The sequence below is a fragment of the Episyrphus balteatus genome, chromosome 2 (assembly GCF_945859705.1).
Source record: "Episyrphus balteatus chromosome 2, idEpiBalt1.1, whole genome shotgun sequence".
NCBI classification, from domain to species: domain Eukaryota; kingdom Metazoa; phylum Arthropoda; class Insecta; order Diptera; family Syrphidae; genus Episyrphus; species Episyrphus balteatus.
In genome coordinates, this window is record NC_079135.1 from 81,737,433 (window position 1) to 81,758,032 (window position 20,600).

General features: G+C 27.9%; 2 protein-coding genes across 4 annotated transcripts in view; both read left to right on the forward strand.

The window, feature by feature from the left end:
* LOC129908471 (dynamin) overlaps positions 1–2,740 on the forward strand; it is a 33,951-nt gene extending 31,211 nt beyond the window's left edge. For 2 of the 3 annotated variants that reach the window (XM_055984950.1, XM_055984951.1), the window contains one exon: positions 2,443–2,669. In XM_055984950.1, the coding sequence (XP_055840925.1) occupies positions 2,443–2,524 (82 nt within the window). In that variant the 3' untranslated portion in view covers positions 2,525–2,669. Of the gene's footprint in view, positions 1–2,442 lie in introns of all 3 variants that reach the window. The other variant, XM_055984952.1, reaches the window with a different exon arrangement.
* A 4,531-nt stretch (positions 2,741–7,271) lies between these two features.
* Positions 7,272–19,807, forward strand: LOC129910673 (uncharacterized). Its single transcript, XM_055988142.1, has 4 exons — positions 7,272–7,439; positions 17,539–17,678; positions 18,933–19,118; positions 19,347–19,807. Exons 2-4 carry the CDS (start codon positions 17,562–17,564, stop codon positions 19,542–19,544), a joined length of 501 nt encoding a protein of 166 aa, XP_055844117.1. The 5' UTR covers positions 7,272–7,439; positions 17,539–17,561; the 3' UTR covers positions 19,545–19,807.
* The last annotated feature ends 793 nt before the right edge of the window (positions 19,808–20,600 follow it).

Here is a 20,600-nt window from a genome sequence, read left to right on the forward strand (position 1 = left end):
TTTTTTTTTTTTTATTTTGTTGGTCTTCTTCCCTCTGTATATTATGTTTGTTTCAACTGTCTGGGAGGAATTTTTCTATGAATTTTTTTAACTATTCAAGTATCTATTTTCTCAGTTAGTTCTGTGCAAAACTTATATAACTCCTTCTATTTTGTATATTATTTTATAAGTTTTAAGGTTCAAGGAGTTAGAAAATTTGAGATTCAGGCATTTTTTAAAAATCAAAACAACATTGAATTATTTTTTTTCTCCTTTATCGATTAAAATAATAGGCATGCATCTAGAAATATATTTGTTTTGGTAAAAAAAAATTTCAGCATTTTATTCCATCAAATATACCCAACAAAATATTCGTCCCTAACTCAAAAACTGAAATTCAAATGTCTAAAGACACATTTAAGTCAATTATTGTTAAGTATTTCTTTTCTTAACACCACTAATACACAATATTGTATATTTCTTACAAAAAATTAAATATTTTTATTATTTATAAATTCATAAAAGTTGTTCCAAGAAATATGACGTATTGTCCAAAATTTCTTAAAGTGTCAACATTTTATCCTCTTCTAATAGTTCTGCAACCAATTTTTAATGTTGATATATCTTTGGCGCCGGGTACAAAGGTGTTAAGTCAGAAAAGGTAATTTCGAGGAAAATGAAATTGAAGTTTCAATTTTTGTTTGTAAATCTGAATATTATTATTTTGAAAAAGTAAAGATGCAGAAACATCATCTATAAGATCTTTTTTAATATCCATATGCTGCTGACCAGAAAATGACCGTTCTGAACAAAAAAATTGTGTTGACTTAACACTTTAGAGCCATTTAATCTTTAAAAATAAACTTGGTCCAAAGGTGTTAAGTCAAGTAAAATCTTTGTTTACATTGATAACAAAGTTATAAAAGAATGTTGGAAATATCAATGTGATTAACTACCAAATGTGAGAATTCGTTTTGAACTAATATAATAATGTAGAAAAATGGCTTTTCGTTTTCTGTCTTCCTCTTGACTTAACGCCTTAGGATCAGTTTTTGCATTTAAAAATTAAAAATTAATGCAAAAACAAATGAGTTAAGTCAACTTACGCCCTTAGTACCACAAAATTAAAAAAAAAAATTGACTTAAACCCTTTGTACCGAATCATTTCTAACGATAGGAGATAAGCTAGAGCTATGTATGTTGATAGGATTAAACGAAAGAGAAAAATAAAAACTGACTGAAGTCCGATAAAAATCCGAAAATCGATTTTTTTGACTTAACGCCTTTGTACCCGGCAGCAAATTTATAGATTTATCATTTTGTACCCATTGGTATGGATAAATATATTAAAGTGAGTTTTAGTTTCATTTATAAGTAGCGTACTTTCATTCCGGGAACGCTTAATTTAGGATTTATTTAGTTTACATATTTTTTATTTGACATTTTTCTTAGGCAATAAATAATATTAACTTAAATTTCTTTTACAGTTCTTTCACTTCTAAAATTTTGAATATGATACAGTTAAATTAGGTTAAAATAAGGGTTAACCTAGAAAACTCAAAGTTTTCTAAATATCTTTGTTTGAAGATTACCTCGAAAGTTTAAAAAAAATCTAGTCGCGATTTTCAATGTCCAACTTACAGGAAATTAAAAAAAATATTTTGGCGGGTGTTAAACATGCGAGGCACTTTAAGTGACAAATCGAAAGAAAATTTGGTATGAATATTTTATTAGCCATGCAAATCAAGATCTTAAATATTTTCTTAGATGATATGATTCAAAGGGTTTAAAAGGCTTTTTTTAATAAGAAGTGTTTGATGCACGAACTGCTAGCTTCTGGAAAGTGTAAGTATACTTTGAACGACAGAAAAGAATCTTTGTGAAAATTTGAGGTACCAATATAATTTGCGACAAGAAGTCCTGATCGACTCAGAGGATCGAGTCATACATATATACAAATTATAATACATTTATTTATAATCTATAATACATTTATAATTTAAGCTTTGATCTTAAGACTTGCTCATTCTTCCCGTTAGTTTTTTTCCCTCCAAGTTATTTAGTGGAGATTTTTCTAAAAGAATAATAAATTTACATGCACTGCTACATTAATCAAATTTTTAGATAATATTATGTATTTTGATAAAATCTAAGATTTTTCCTCTATTGCTGCATTAATATTTATTTTTTCATCATAAAATCTTTTGTTAGATATATTCTCCCCCTGCACAAGTTTCTAAACAAAAATGCAATGCTTGTTGAATAATTTATAATTATATAATTTCTGATTAAAGTTTTCAATCGGTTTGGAGTTTGAAATAGTGAATCTTTGAACAAACTATCATAGGAAAAATTGTTATATGTAGTTGTGAATAGAGATTCACTAAAAAACTCCAAATTTTTATTTTTATTTATTTCTTTCTTTTGATTAACCTATAATTTTTTGTTATTTTTTATTTTTAGTCGGCCTGGCCAAAATAATGCACCAAAACTTCCCGATAGACCTTACTATGGTAATGCAAAAACGAACGGTAGACCGTTTTAAGTACAATCATACTCAAAAACCAAAATTTAAAGTGTAAATCATAAAAAATGACATTTTTTTTAAGAATAGCATCTTTCATTATTTTGTAAATAAATAATATAATACGTTTACTGTAAAAAGGAGAGAAAAAAAAATATTAAAATTAGAAAATAATTTATACAAAAAAAAAAATAATAAAAAAATGTCCAAAGTGGAAAATATTATTGTTAATATTTAATTTTTAATAATAAATGTATTAAAAGTAAAATGATTTATGTTTAAAAATTAATAACATTGGAAAAAAAATGATTAGGTAGGTAAATAATACACGTAAACAAACACATGGAAACAAAATAATAATCCAAGAGGATGGATAATTTATGAATGGTCTTAATTAATATGATTCGATTATTTTAAAGAAAAAGTTGGAAAAAATAAATGTAAGTATTATTGTGATCTTTCAGCGTATACTCGTTCAAAAAAAAAAAAAAACAGTTAAAAAGTTACCATCCCTTACAAAAATTGGAAATGTAAACCTTCAATCAATAAAGAGAAATTGAAAAATTCCCTTCCTGGTACAAAAAGTTAAATATGTGGACAAAAATGTCAGCTGGTTTCTCCCGCTTTGGACTTTTGAAGTCACTCGTGTGTTAAAATGATGCATTGAAAAAAAAAAAGGTAACTATGTACACAAAAAATTGCATTAGTAAGTAAAGTATAAAACGATGAAAATCTATCGTCGATCAAAATTAATTAAAAAACAAAGCCCCATTAACGTACTGTTTTTTTTTTTTTTGTTTTTGCTTGGATTTATTGCATCTGCATTCAAAAGACTTTCAGCCTTATTCTAAATGCTAACTCCCGGGGAAATGTGTTCGGGAGAAGGGCTCTCAATCGAAAAAATTGCAAGAATATCATTTTTTCTGTTTTCACTTTGTACTAATAATGATGAAAAAGCGATAAAAATACTTTTTAAGGTTTTAATCAAAGCCAATATTACGATGGAGAATTCCAAAAAAATTGTGGCATTTTATTTACTCAAAGATTCACTGTGGTGTATGCGTACTTTTTAAAATTGAACAATCTTGATAGCCAATTTATTTTTTTCGTTCTTTTTTTGGGTGACAAATGAAATCACAGTGCCAAATTTTATTGGCTTACAAATTTTTGACCGGTTTTCAATTATATTTTTACTGTGGTACTGAAAAACTATTCATATTTTCATTAAAAAAATTATCATTTTTAATGTATCTTAGACCTGACTGTATCAACATACATTTTTCTCCCCTACGATCGCAAAAATTTCAGTTGGTGAGAATTTTGGAGAATTTAAACCTGCTATTGAGGGTGTCAAAACAAAAAAACTGAGAATTTATGTACATATGTATGTACCTACTTAGCTTCTAAAATGTGAGTTTTTTTTTTTTAAATAGATATGTATATTTTTAACGCATGCTTTGAATTTTGTTTCGACCATTTGACAAAAATAGGCAAAAAACGAAATTTGCGATATTTACCACTCTTTAGCGCACTATGTACCTACCTTTCAAACGATAAGTGTTACTTAAGCATATCTTAAGCTATTTTGTGAAAACGGTACGATCTATGAAGTGAATTAAAAATATATTTAAGAACTAGAAGCTAAGTATGTACGAAAATTCGCAATTTTTGAATTTTGACCAATAATTTGAGTGTTTTCATAAATGTCGGAAATCTGCGTTAGTACAATCGTCTTTCTGCTTTGCTGCATTAATGAACACACCAATAATTCTGCAGAATGTTTGCAGGAATGCGTTGGCGTTGGTACAATTTTCTTCAGTCACTGAATGTTCATAAACGTCAGAAAAAATAAAATGCACGACTGGGGTAGCACGTACTTGCTCTTATGCTAGAAGTAACTCTTATGTTTAAGCTTTTTATTCAAGAAAAATAGGAAAATTTTAAAATTTGATATTTTTATGAAATTTCATATTTAAACACCTTTTTAAATTATGTTTTACAAAAATTTTTTTTCGAAAATCGTTAGAGCCGTTTTTTAAAAAAATAATTTTTTATATATAAAAAATTTCTAAAATTTTTCAAAAAAAATGTTGGTATGCCATTTTGAAGAAATATTAATTTACACATAAAAACGAAATTTAAAAATTTTTCATTCACCCGTTTTCAAAATATTTTTTAAAAATCCAAAAATTATTTTTTTGAAAATTTTTTAAAATTTTAATATTACCTTTACCTAAACGCTTTTGTATAAAAATTTTCATTGAAATCGGGTTAATCTTGTACGAGATATTCAAAAACCAAAAAAACCGTTCTATGGCATGTACCGTTAATAACGGTACAAAAAATATTATTTTTATTTCAAAAGTTGGATCTTATGTTAAATACTACACACAAAAATTTTAATCAAAATCGTTAGAGCCGTTTTTGAACAATATTAACTTTTCTATTTCCGTTATATGGCAGGTACCGTTAGTTTTGGTCATAAAAAAAAAATTTAATTTCCCCTCTAGGGAATCACCGAAAACTGCTAACTACCAAGTTTGGAGAAAATCACTTCACTCGTTTAGGCTGTAGCTCGAGGTATATACAGACAGACAGACAGACAGAATTGCCGGACCCACTTTTTTGACATTCTCCATCATCGTAATGTCATGTAAAATTGTTATCTCGAGTTCGATTTTTTTTACGAATCCTAAACTTGCCCTATAGTACCTATATCGCAAGTAAAAATATAAAAATGACCACAGAATGAGTTTTGTTTAGTAAGCAAAAAATATTTACTTTTCAGTTCCCGAAAATATTGTTTTTAATAACACGAAAATTTTATAAACCGTGTCACATTAGGGTGGCTCAAAAAAAAAAAATACATACTTTCTTCTAAAAAAAAAAATTATAAAAACACCGAGTGGTTCACATTAGGAATAAATTATCTATGAAAAAATATTTTTAATTAGGGTGTTCAAGAAAGTTTTTTTTGCGTTTGAAAAAAAAAATGATTTTTAGCGCACAGAAAGTTTTTGAAGTGCGTTTTTGCTATAGTAATATTAAATTCATGTCAAATTAATTAAATTGAGTTTGGTTGAATTCCAAGCGTAAATATAAAATATACCATTTTTCTTAGCCCCCTAATTCGAAATTACCTACCCCAATTTTACATTATATTTCATAAACCATGTTTTAAAACTTTCTCTGCAGTGAAAATTATTATTTTTTTTTTTTTCAATAACTTAAAAAAAATGTTTTTGAACCACCCCAATGGAAAATTTTTTTTTTCTTCGATAATTTGGCCATAATAATATCCACGTTGAATTCCACAAGCAACCGTAGAAGATAACATTTTTTAGAGCCACCCTAATACGAAAAAAATAATTAAAACTCATTGTATTAAAAAACACGATTTAGAAATTTTCTGATTCATTAAAATTTAAATTTTTCAAAAAATGAAAAAAAAATTTAATATGTTTGCTTTTCATTTTTTTTTTACAATATTTACATTTATTAACAAAAAAAATTGAATCAAGAGTCAAATAAATTTCTTCGTGAGTTCTGCAGCAATAAAATTTTGGCTGCGCAATCTGCCCAATGTTGACGACATAATGAAGTTTATGAACAGCAGAACTGCAGTTGGACTAAGTTAGTCCGATCGCAGATCTGACTTTATGAACACGACCAACGCAGGCCTAAGTTAGGCAGACGTTTATGAAAACACCCTTTTTTTTAAAGACTGCTTTAACAAAAAATAAAAAACATTTTTATATAGCGGAGTACATTATCTACCAATTTATCATAGGGCTCACCGTTTAAGAGAAATATGCCAAAAACCGTTATTTTCGACATTTCGTTACATTTTATAATCATGATGTCTTCAAAACGATTGCTCGTAGAAAAAAAAGTGTCATAGGAAATTACAAAACCTACAAGTCCTCCTTACACATACAACTTCTTTTTGATTAATCTTGAATAATTTTGTGTGCACACATGGGGCTTTTGGGGACCTTTGACATTTTACTTTAATCGACATTTCAATGCTCTGTACCAATTTTCAGCTGCATTCGAATTATTTCTGGGTAGTCTATTTTAACCGGACTATTTTGAAAAGCAAAATTATCCACTACTTGGGCCTACTTCAGCAAATAAAAGTCTTGAAAAAAATACTGGATTTCGAAATCGAAAAGCAATATTTTGAAAACCATTAAGCTTACAAATTTGAATTATAGGAAATTTAATAACTTTAAGTCCTTTGGTACATCATCAAAAAATTTCCCTTAAGAGCTTAAATCACCAAAAACTGAAAAAATCGGGTATTTGGTGATTTTTTATGCATACAAAATAAATAAAAGAAATACAAAAAATAAATCAAAAAATTAATGCCTTCTTTGATTTATGTAGTTAATTAAAAAAAAATAGAACTAATTTTTCAAAAATTTTAAAATTTGAAGTATCAAGTGAACAGTCCAATATTAAACATTATTACTCATTCATTTAGGTACCTACCTATGAACCATTCAAATTCCAATTAAAAACAAAATAAATCTTATCATTCCGATTCCATAAAGAGAAAAAGCTTCAAATTGTTTCAGACGCGACAACCGACCAAAGATATCTGATTAAAAATGCATGTAGGTATAAATATATATGTATTTAAAATTGTTAAAAGCTTTAAGCGTCTTGACACGTTGCCGTGTCGTCAATAGATATGCGTTCAAATACGGCGACATGCGATACACTCTGCTCAACTCAAAAGATATCAAATTGGAGTTCTTATTCAGTCTGATTTGCGACGTTCGGTGTAGCGCATCTTATAGTTTAGCTAAAAATCTTTTTTGATACTCCAACGGTTTTAACATTTAAAAACCCATAAAATCGGTATAAATCTTTTAAAGCATCCCTGAACAAATAAGTGATAAATAGCAGTTACTTTTTCACATCATAAACGGTAATAAAAATCAGAGAATTATATTTTTGAAAATGTAATTTATTTATTTTTTTTTTTTAATTTTTAATTAACAATATTTTATTATATATTTCAACAATGATGAGCAATTTTGTAATAAATTCTATTTTAAGTTCGATATTCTCTCCAAAATTATAAAAATGCTAAAATTCAAAAAAATTGAAAATACGAAAAAAAAAAATGTGTGGGTGGGTGTGGTTGTTTCGTTGTTGTGTGTTCTCTTCTGATTCTGGGAAAATGCTATTCGCCTCAATATCCATTTTTAAATTTACTGAAATGATCTCATTCCTTGCAATGGACATTGAACATAAGTACGAGTACACCTCTACGCTCTACCTTGAACTGGTTAACAATATTCAGAGATTCAGACAAAAGAAGTGCGTGATTTTTGGCAGTTCAATTTGTATGTGTTTGCGTTTTTGTTTCTGGAATTGGTCTGGTCGTATACAACCTTTATGATTTTTGGCATAGGATGGCTATTAAGTGAAAAACTATGTACACTTTCCCTTGCAATCCATATCGGGCCCTCAATGTTTTTATATTCAAAACATGGCTAGACGCTTCTGCTTCTCACTTTCACTTGAATATTATTTTTGTTTACGTTTTGTTTATTTGGTGTAGTCTTACATTTTTAACCATGTTTGGTAGGCGGTTTGTCTAAAACCAAAAAGCTTCAAGGAGATGGCAAATGTATCAACAACTTGTTGGTCGTGTTTTGACTGAATTTTTATTATTTAGTTTGTATGTATCATGCGACAAAAAAGTTGAGTGTAGTTAATCGACCGACCCAAAGTAGTTGGTGATGTCACCCAAATGCTTGATACTATTTGCACTTACATTTATTAATGTGACTTGAAATTTATGAATGAGTTAAAGTGCAAGATGTTTATTTTATTGAGTTTTTACATTTATGTAGGTAAATTAGAAGATGGATTTTACAGAATGTAAATGCATCAAGCCCAATTTAAACTCGAAGTTGTAGTTTAGGTTTATGGATTAGAAGTTTGAATTAATAATAATGTAAATGAAGTAGGTATATGACGCATTTGTTTATCAAGACATGAGCATTGACCTAAATTTGTATGCGTAATTTGTATAGGTTCCTTCTTTGAGTGTACTAAGAATGCACATATTTTAGAAAATAGCTAGTTTTGTTTAGAAGAAAAAACAAAAACAAACAAAATGTATACTTTTAAGTTGGCTTAGAAAACAAATTGTGCACTTTTTGATAAAAGCATGAAATTTGCATCGTTGGTATTACTCCATATACAATATATGTACATACAAGTATTTTTGAGATATTGTGCCAGTTTGGATTGAATCGGGAAGGCCAGATACAAAATATTTTCTGTGTTGCTTAGCATGTATGCTTTTTGCATTTCCCACCCTTATAATAGGTACATAAATCCATGATTTTGAATTATTTTGTAACTTCTGATATAGTAAAACCGAAATAAAAATCTAATAAATCACGTAAAAAAATTGTCATTTTTGATTAACATTTTACTTTAAGAACTACAACCATAGCCGTATTTCTAAAATTTTTTTTTCAGAAGATCAAAAGATATAGTATAAACAAATACAAGTCTAATATGTGCATCACTAAATGGTTTGTTTGAGTATTTTAACAATTTAATTACCTATCTGAAAATCTCCCTTAAAGTCTCTACCAATTTTGTATCGTTAAAGAAGTAGTTGATGAAATTTTGTTAAGGGAAAACAAAAGTTTTGTGGTCCATTACAACGTTTGGTAAGGGATTTTTCAAGAAACTAGTTTTGACCTCTTTGATAATTGACCTAAACACCTTAAAATGTTCTTTTAAGAACCCTTTAAATAACACAAGTATTTCTATCAGGTTTTTGGTGCGAGACTAAACTATACTTCTTCAAAGGGTTGCTAAACTCGAATCCGAAGACAGAAATATTCGATCACATCTCGTTTTTGAAATATTACCGTTAAATCTATTTAAATATCCGAGATATCATCAGTTGCTTGTTACCTACTTTTGTTCTATGTTAAGCTTAAATCCAGTATATAAACGGAAATAAATGTATCTTTCTATTTAGAGAGTGAAGCTTTAGCTTTCTATTATCAAATTGTTTCAAATTAGAAAATTAAACAATTTAAGTTTATAGTTTAATTTCAGTGCATTTTTCAATGTTTTTATATATAAAATTGCACGAAATATTTTTTTGTGTAAAGCCTTAGAGTGGTTCAAACTTATTTCTTCAAAAAAAATTTCTTGCTATCGCTCGCAATTTATATCAAACAACTTATCACTCTCTGTACCAATTTAAACTAGAGATGTCGCAGAATATTCGGATATTCGGAATATTTATATTCAGTAAATTTTTAAATTCTTCTACGTCAGGCAGTGAAAAGTATATTGGCAAGTTTTTCGCTTCGACAAAGTTCTAATGACCATTTGCTTTAGCGCAATTAAAAATCGACTGCAGTTACATGTAGTTGATAAAAAAGTTTTATGATTCCTAAAAAAAAAAATTTGTTCGGTCTGAGGTAACCCCCCCGAAATGAAATCCTAACTACGGCTATGACTACAACTAGAATATGGAACTAGTTTAGAGCCTTCCGACCTCGGAAATCCATATTAAAAAAATTTAAATTGATAAGGGTTCGAGATATCGTCGCTGTAGTTCTAATACCTCGTAGGCCAGAAATAGGCGATTTTGGACTAATGATGCAATTATATTGTAGAAAAAAATACGGATGTAATAGAAAAGACCCTGTTTGCCTTACATCGATATTTTCAGAGCTTCGCTTAATCAAAACCAGGTCATTTGTATTGATTCTCATACATTTCATACTTATATTTTTGTCTCTCATGACTTTTCTGGGTTACGAGGTATTAGAACTACAGCGACGATATAATTTTTGAAAGTTTTTTAATGTTGTTTTATTCGGGAAGAATTTTAAGTTAGATGAGTCGAAACATTTTCAAAAAGTCGTTTTTTAAAGAAAATATTTGAAAAATTAAATTTTGTATCCAAAGCAAAATTCAAAATCTTGTGAATCCTCGAAATTTTAAATGTCATTGTTTAGTGATTGCAAAGAAAACATAATGCTTTTCTTAAAAATGTATACGTATGGATAAAAATAAAGATATAAGCATTTTTGTAAAAATAAACAATTTCGACTCTTTTGAAATTTTAATAACTTGAGTCAGTTTATGAGTTTCTGATGGCCAAGCAAAACAAGTAATGAAGTGACTTAACCTCTATGAATAAATTTTTTTGTCTTTTCTAATGCTTAGTTCGTATCAGTCGACGTTTCAGGTATGGATATACCATAAACGGACTAATATTTAAAAAAAAAACTTTACAACCTCTTAAGGTTTCTCAACAATCGTTATATTTAACTGCTTGTTTCTTTTTATATGGTATATTATTTTAAAATTCAATAACAGAAGTCTCAAAGGTCACGAAATAAGGAATAGTTAACCTCTAAAATTCTATCATTTTTAAACCGTTCCAAACATCTCCGATTTCTATGATTTTTTTCCTTAATATTAATAGTTAAAAATAACCTTTAACGATTATTTGAATTGACAATTGCAAATTTGATTTATTGGGATTTTTTGTTGAATCAAAAATAAGGGCCTCCATGTACCAATTTTTAAAATGTTAAATTTTCCCAAAAACGGCTCTTAAAACTTTGATAAGACACCTTCATTATCCATATTGAACATGTTTAAAATAAAAAATATTCATATCACAAATGATAGACTATGTTTAATACATTCAATAACAAGTTATGTGTTAAACTCCAAAAATAAATAAATTAACACCTCATTCAATTTCTTATAAAATATTTAGGAAGTACTTATCAGTACTCTACTCTTATCATAAATTCCTTAGATTAAATCTAACAATGCAGAGTGTTTGTAAGAATGTTTGAAATGAATTAATTGCAAACCCATAAAAGCAATATAAAAATGCAAAACGATACCTACTTATTTTTAAGATTGAAAACAATCAACTTGACTCATCATCAAAGTAGTGCAATGTACCTACACATAACTAAAATGCCTTGGATTCCCCTATTTGAATATAATCTACAGCTCTGAGATTCTGACTCATTTGTAAGTGAACTTCAATATTAAGGTTAAATAATTTTATAATAATTAAATGCAAGGGTAGGGTATTTTGTATTTACTCATAAACTATACAAAGTAATTATTAACGATGTCACTAATAAAAGAAAAAAACTCTTAAAGAAGGTGTGTTCACTTTTTGCATTGTCTAGAAGAAAAGACAAATATTTTTTATAAATCGAACAGGTTGGTTGAATATACAAAATAAACTTTCCTTTTTTATTTCCTTTGAATAATCTTCTTTTAGAAAACGCACACACACACTATTTAGTAATTCTGACCTCACCCTATAATGCTTACATCATTTTAAGAAACAAAATGCCAAGAATAAAGATAACAAAACGCCAATCTAGTTCCTTAAATTACTTTGTTGTATCTAAAATGTGTATTCGAACTTTCTCTATAGCTGGGAATGACGTCAGTGGGTGAAGTTATTTTTATAAAATACTCTTCACTCACTAGAGGAAAAAAAAAAAACATTTGAAGGAAACTTACTGTGCATTAATGCCTATAGTATTTACAGATCTACAAATTCGTTCTTTTGAATAGGTTCAAATTTGTTTTCATAGCGAAGCAACTTCACTTTTCTTTGATTTGCATAACCAGATTGTTCTTGAAGTTGCAATTTAGTTACAAAAATTAGATTGGAAGTATAAACAAGCTCAAAAATTATTAAATATAACCATCTTTTCAGGGGTAATCTGACTCTTACGAGGAATTGAGTTCCTAGATAGAGCAAAAGTGCAACTGTTCTTAGCCGTTAGGACTTGACGCTAAATTGAAGGTCCCTTCCATTTTTGAAAATGAAAATAACACGAACACAAGAATGGTTGAGAAATTTAGTTATTGAGAACATTCCATGACTTGCATTCGAATACCTACACTTTAAAATTCAATAAAAAAACGCGATCGAATTATTGTTGTATGTATCTGTATCAATTTAACCAAAAAATTTTAAAAATTTAAGAAAACATTTGTTTTTGTTTATAGAAACTTATTTGTATACCTACTTATTTTTAAAGTAAACTTCTCATGATTTTAACCTAAAGGGATTCATTTATATTTCAGAAAAAAAAAATGTGAACCTATTTAAACAAACGAGAGTGTAATTAGTAATGAATTTGTTTGTTTGTTTATTTTTTGATTTTTTTTTTAAATTTTGTAATGAAACTGAAAACAGATTGTATTCATCTGAAAGTCATTTATCTCATGACCCAAAAAACCGATTCCTTTTGTTGAAATAAATTGAACAGTTTTCCTCAAGCATATAGAAAACAGAAAAATATCTTGATCATTCGTCATCGAGCATCTTCTATCAATTCGTTTTTGTTTTGTTTTTTTTTTTGTTTATATTTTTTGCAAAATTAATGTTTATTTTGGTTTTGATAGCTTCAAAATATAAAATCGGAAAAGTGATGACTTCAATCTGCAAAATTAATTAATTAGATTTTCTACTTGAAAGTTTGTTAACACTGAGAACAAATAATATATTTTTTTAAAAACAAAGTCGATGATGGATATTTTTAAAATTTTGTTTTATTTGGAAATTCAATCGTTTGGTTAAAAAAATATTTTACTTCAATGTTGTGTTTGTATACAAAAAAATAAAAAATGTAAAAAAAAGAAAAAGTGTGTCTTCATAAAGGTGTTTCGACATTAGGTATCTCTATCATATTTTTATAGATGGAAGTGTAAACAGATTTATTTCTCACCTAGTTTTAATTGTGAAATATTTTGTAAGCATAACTAAGAACAAGATACAAATTTATAAAGGCATCTTAAGTATGTAGGGTTAACAATATGGGAATCATCTTTAAATAAACAACTTAAATTTAAAGAGCATAACCTGAAAAGATAAATTACGAAGATGCTTTGAGGGCCTGACAGAAAGTTAAGATATTTCCCTTGGGTTATTCCCATCCTTGCTAGCTTCTTGGATAAATGATCGAAATCAGTTATGTATGCTATCATTTGGAACTTAACATATCGTCGGGACAACGCCAAAACCGCGAATCACTTTAATGCGTCATTTTACTTGTTATCGGTGCTTCTATTCAATGCGGGGATCCTAATTGAGATTCGTTGCCTAGATGCTTAAACTATCAATTTCCGTTGCACGAGTTTCCATAAGATTGCATGAGTTTTCAAAACTAAAATTTTTTTGGATTCGTGGTTTTGGCTTTGTGTCCACGATATTTGTTAACTCACAGTGCTAGAAATTCGAAAAGAACAGCAAAAATTCCAATATTTTTGGGTTTATATTAAATCATGCTCGGTTTCTTCAGAAAGAAAATGAGCTTCTTAATTTTTGGTATCAAAAGCCAAAGACTCGCATATGTTTTATTTAAGGACCTCAATGATTCATTATCTAGGGTCAATGTGGGTAAATGTAAACAATTTCATGTCTTTTTTTTCTTTCGACTTTAGATTTGTATATGTTTTCACGGAACAACTTGAATGGTATCTTCAAATGCAAATATGAAATGATGGCAATTCTTCTTTATACATAAATATAAACAAATATTTCCCAAATTGTTTACATTACTGTCAAATATGGCATGTTTACAAATACCCCACCATGTTTGTGTTTTTTTTACAAATTTGGGGTAAATGTAAACGGTGGTTTAAAATTTAGAATTTATTCTTTATCATATGGATAACAACTTGAAAACGTTCAAGAAGGTATTTGACAAAAACTTTTTCAAATTCCAATAAAAGTTTTTGTTTTCTTCCTTTGATTCTTTATATAGGCGCTCAATATGCATCCTGAGCAGCTCCGAACGTAAATTTTTTTGTTTTTTTACGTCAAAGACCGATTTTGCAACATCATCCACTGAAAATGATGGTGTTGGCTACTTTAAAATGTGACTCCGCGGCACTTTAGCAATAGTAATTGACTTAAAATACGTTATTTTTATTAAAACAATAATTTCAGCAAAAATATATGTTTATATTTACCCCCAGAATACGTTGTTTACATTTACCCATTATGAAAAATATTCTGGGGTAAATGTAAACACATGCAAATCCACATAAATGTCCTGTATTTTAAAATTTGTTTGTTTCACATAGAATCTACATCAAAATTAAAAACTAAAAAGTATATGCAAATTATACTGACTTAATTGAATCTGCAAAAATATTTAATTTTTCTGAAAGACTAACGACTTGTTTGACACTTAAAAAATTATCTTTCACGGAAAATACGCTCGTCGAATGAATTCTCTCTTGACAGCAATGAGCTTGACGTAATGTTAAAAGATTCATGCGTCCGCGATTTGTACTTATGTATGCATCAAAGAGATTTAACTGAAGCTTGTTATGAGCCATGTTTTCATTTACCCCTGTTTACATTTACCCACATTGACCCTATTAGGTAAGGTAACAATTTTTTTTTCTACCGGAAATTATAACTTCGAAAGTGAATGTCGTGATGAGTTCTAAGTATTGTCGTATCTATAAATCTTCTTTTCGCTTATTGTCGTGGCATCCAAGATCCAAAATAGATTATTTCTTTCAGGTTTATTAAATGAAGTAAAACAAAATATGGCAGGCATTTTTATTAAACTCGTTCTATTATTTTGTACTGCTTGTGTAGTGTTTAAGAGCTTTTCATTTTCACTTATAAAATCTGCAAGTTTTCATATGTCAGCCCAGAAAATAATTTAACGGACCTTATGTATAGAACATATGTACATAATATAAATACGTTTTGTGTACTTTAATTCAAAACACACTAGAAATAGAGCTGCGAGTAAAATCTACAAACCGAAGAATTCTCCCTTAAAATTTATTTGAATGCATTCTTCCATGACTTGAATTCAATACAAATTATATGGTATAGGTATTTTTTTATCTATTGAAAATTATTCAGAATATATACATAATTCTTGACTTTACCAATTATTTAATTTGATTTTATTATTTGTAAACAAAATCTATTTAGCAAAAACAAATAAAATGTTTATTTTCTGACTCACACCTCATTGAAAAGTAGAAAAAGTATGACATCATTTTATCATCAACTTATCATTCTAACTGAGAAGGTAAACTCATATATTTTCAACTTTTAACAAAATTTTATTTTCAAGCACGTTCCATTCATTTATATGCGATGAATGGACAAACACGTAACATTATTCCAATCAATGACGCCATCAAAAACTGTTGACCTTCATTAACTTTTTTTTTATTCTGGATGTTTTGTTTGAATACATCCCAGGTATATATTTTAATTCCACATAGAATTCATTTATTCCTAAAGATACCAGCAGTAACCATGTGGAGATTGATTTTTTTTTTTTGTATTTATTAAGGAATTTCAAGTTTTAAATCAAAGGTATAACTTCCGGTGAAGAACTTTACGAGTATAAAGATAAAATAGATAGATCAAGTTTGGGCGGGTAAAATAGTTTTAATGAAAAATCATGGCTAATAGTGATGTAATATGGCTGGAGGTAAAAAAATGTATTATTATGCTAATTTTTAGATTGAAGAATTTGAAATCAAATTAGTTAATATTGTGTTATTCTGTAAATGGAATTTTCAAGGGTGTTGGGTGCTTGGCTGGTGAATAAATCTTTAATAAGTTAGAAGAGCGAAATTCTCAGATTTGTGGAATAATGTCCGAAAATTCTTTTACTTTTATCTCGATAGATCACCTTTCCAAAATGAATTATTTGTCTAGAGTCGCTCTATCTGGCACAATATTTGATATTTTTTTTATTATTTCAAAGTTAAAAAAACATCTTCTATTGAGCGTAAGATATACTACGGGTCAACAAGGTGTATACGTAACTTTTTTTTCTAACAACCAGAAATCCTATAACTTCCTAATTACATTTACTTGATAAATTCTACAAAAACATGTCTCACAAAGTAAAAAACGTTTACACCATACCATAAATAAATAATTTTGATTCGAACATCTTTTACCCCAAAACGAAGTACGCCAGATAATTTCTTCTACACAAATTAATATAAAAAATGCGTCTTTTAATCGATTAAGTACCAATATACCCTAATTTTAACAAATTACGCTGTGTTAAGTAGATAGGAAAAGTTTTATGGAATTTCAACAGCAACAGGGCAATGTTGAATGAAATTAATAACTATCATCGCTTTATTAAAAAAAATAATTCATAATGAAAATAACGATTTATTTTACATGTTACTATTCTCAGACAAAATTTTAAATGCAGATTAGAAATCAATATCATTTTTCGCTCTACAGTAACTTGTCATATTATTAAGCCCAAGCGAAAAAAATACAATTTTTCATGTGGCTGTATTTTTAAAGTTTTTGTCGAAATATCTTAATTTTTTTTTCTCATTTACTTAAACTTATCATGCTGATACGAATTGACTTAAAAAAAGTCGGAAACATACTGTGAATTTATAGCTCTGCTCGCTTGGTTCTCTGAGAAAAAAAAACTGCCCTAAATTTAAGAACATTCCGTAATAACCAGACGATCAGAGCTTCTATATTTATTCAATGTGGCTTTTGCCATAAAATTAAAAATGCCACGTTATTCCTCAACACACAAATTTAAGTATTGGATCCGTCTGGAAATTTTCCGGTCATGAATTCCATAGAAAAGTTCTTTTGGACCTTATTCCCTTTTGCACGTTATTTTTTATCAAAATTTATGAATTCTTTAACTTTTTTAAGTCAATCATGTATAAGTGTAAGTAAATGAGACAAAAAAAAATTTAAGAAATTTTGACAAAAACTTTAAAAATTCAGCAACATGAAGCAAAAAATTGTATTTTCTTCGCTTGGGCCTAATAATATGGCAAGGTACTGTAGCTGTAGGTGCAGGACAGCGTCTTTTAAACTGTTAATATCTCCCACGAAATGACATATAATTTATTTGGTCAACAGGGTGTATGCGTAACTTTTTTTCAATTGAAATGATAAATTAATTCTCAACACATTTTTAAATTGCTTATTTTCATTTACTTTCCAGAAATACACAGATAAATCACAAAAATGTCTCACTCAGTAACAATTACAAGGACTACCACCAGTACTACTAATACCTCATATATTGTACTAAATACAGGATATATGAAAACAACCCCTGGAATTTTGAAACTTTTGCAGCTTGTAAGTTTTTTTATATCAAAATCACTATTTTATTAAATAAAGGATAAAGAATTTTCTTATAGGTACTCATATATTATATGTTGTTTATTTAACAAACGTTTTCGGGAATTCTTCCCATCTTCAGGTTCAAGCAAATAATAAATATTTTAAATATTTTAAATTTAAATTTACATAAAAATCAATTTCTCAAATCTCTTAAATTTAAAAAATTAAAGTAATTTTTAAAAAATATCAAATAAGAATGTATGAATTTTAATTTGGTTTTAATATAAAATAAGATAAATGAATAAATGCGTTTTAGAATTTTGTCTCAAATATGTCTTTAGTTGTAAAGGGTTTCAAAAATGCATGTAAGGAAGATCGTTCAAATAATTTGTTTTTATTCATATTATTTGTACGATGAATATATATTTCTTCGTATGCATTTAATAATTTTGGGTTATTTATTTGTTTTAATAACCGAAAACCTGCTAGGTTATGATTATTGCTAATCATGTGATCAGCTGGTGTTGATTGGTCAACTGTTTTAGAGTGGATAGATTTGTAATGTTCTGACCATCTTATTTTAGCCGTTCTTCTCGTTTGACCAATGTAAACTTCATTACAATCTTGACAAATAACGGAATAAATTCCAGATTTGTCAAGAGTGTCAGTCTTGTCTTTTACAGTGCCAATCAAAGTTTTTACTTTATTACCAGTACTGTTCGGTGATAATTTAATTGAATAATTATTAAGCACTTTCATCAAAGAATATGTCAACCCTTCTACAAACGTACCACCCATGTAAGTGATAGCTTTTTCTTTATTAGATACTAAAGTTGTTAAGTCTCTCAACATGCATTTTTGAAACCCTTTACAACTAAAGACATATTTGAGACAAAATTCTAAAACGCATTTATTCATTTATCTTATTTTATATTAAAACCAAATTAAAATTCATACATTCTTATTTGATATTTTTTAAAAATTACTTTAATTTTTTAAATTTAAGAGATTTGAGAAATTGATTTTTATGTAAATTTAAATTTAAAATATTTAAAATATTTATTATTTGCTTGAACCTGAAGATGGGAAGAATTCCCGAAAACGTTTGTTAAATAAACAACATATAATATATGAGTATAAGAAAATTCTTTATCCTTTATTTAATTTAAAGACTCATATAGTTTCCAAAAAAAGTAATTTTTTACTTATTCAAATTCACTATTTTATATTATGAATTTTAAAACATACTTTTTATTTTTTTTAATTTAGCTTATTGGTGCAGCATGTGTTGGAATTTTCGCCTACTACTTTAACAACCACAGCGGTTTATTGAATGGTCCATCGTATCTGTTCTTTTTCTTGATGGTGACAACATTTATGATTGGAACGTTTTGTCTGTTACTCGCATGCCTTACTTCATTAAGTACAGGAGGCATTATTGCGAAAACAATTTATGTAAGATATTAAAAAGCGCTTAGTTCTTTTTTCGTGCACACTTAACTGTTTGATTTAACCTTATTTTACATTTATACTTTTCTGACAATATCAAAGGAAAAGCATATATGTATATTTTATTATGATAGTACTCAAACGAATAACCGTGCAAAGGACATATTATTAACAACTTAAATACATTGTTTTTATTTTAACAAACAAATTTATTTACAATTATTTCTTTAATAGGAACTCATATATCACTGTGTCGCTGCCATTTTGCTATTGGTTGCCTCCCTATTAATACTCATTGATTTGACTGACTCCAGATATAAGAACTACAAACAACACGATGCCTATATGGTAGCTGCAATTATGGGTCTTGTCAACAGTCTTTTGTACTTCATAAGTACATATGTCGCACATAAATCATACCGTGGAATCTAAGCCAAAGTTATAAGTCTTCTTTAAAGTCTGTCAAAAGCTTTTTTCTTCTGTTAAGAGCCGAAATTGAAAAATTTGAATTTAAACAGATCATGAATATTAATTCAAAATCAGATAACTTTTGTATTGCTCGATATCTTATTATTTATTTAGTCATGTAAGAGATTTCAAAGTGTTCTATATAGGTACCAAAAGAGAAAAAAAAATACAACACAAAAAATTAAACTTTACAATTTTTCGAATACTGCATTATTATAATATATACATATATGTACACTTAATTTTTTTGTAATAAATTTTTTGCTAAAAACAAAGAAAAAACACAATATTTCTGTGTAGTGGTTTTTTTCTACTGGTTACTTAAGGGGCTATCAATTATAATTGAAGAACTAAAATTAATATTAAAATATTCATTTAGGGGAGAGTGGCGGACATTGAGACGGTGCAAACAGTGAGACAATCCATTTTTCTCTTTTCTGAAAATAAGCACAGTAACGCTAGTTTGGGTCAAAACGATTATTTCCCCGTCTGCGTCTTTTAATTTTGTCCCGACTTAATTAAAGCTGTCCATTTTCCCCCGCCGTAAAATATCACACAAAATCAGGTGAAAGTAGTTTTTGGAGTGTTATAAAAAGAGTGTATAACACAAAAAAATCTGGTTAGTGGACAGAACTTTTTTTACATATGTATTATATTTATATGTTCTTTCATAAAAAAATATCATTGAATTAGAATTCCTTCTCGTTTTTTGTAATTTTATATTTTTCCGAAAAATGACAAAAAGTAAACAGTGAGACATTATTAAAAAGCAAACAGTGAGACATAGGTTTTTTAAAAAGCAAACAGTGAGACATATAGATTTTAAAAAAATCTATTATTTTAGCATGACTTCAAAATGATTTCGTATTGTTTTTTCTTTCATTTTTTTTTGGCTTTTTGTTTTTTTTTTTGAATAAATGGGTTAAAGTAACATAAATTAATTAAGTATATACTTGTCAATTACCTAATTATTTGACGTTTTCGTTATTTTTTTTTTTCACCTAAGAATGTCTCACTGAT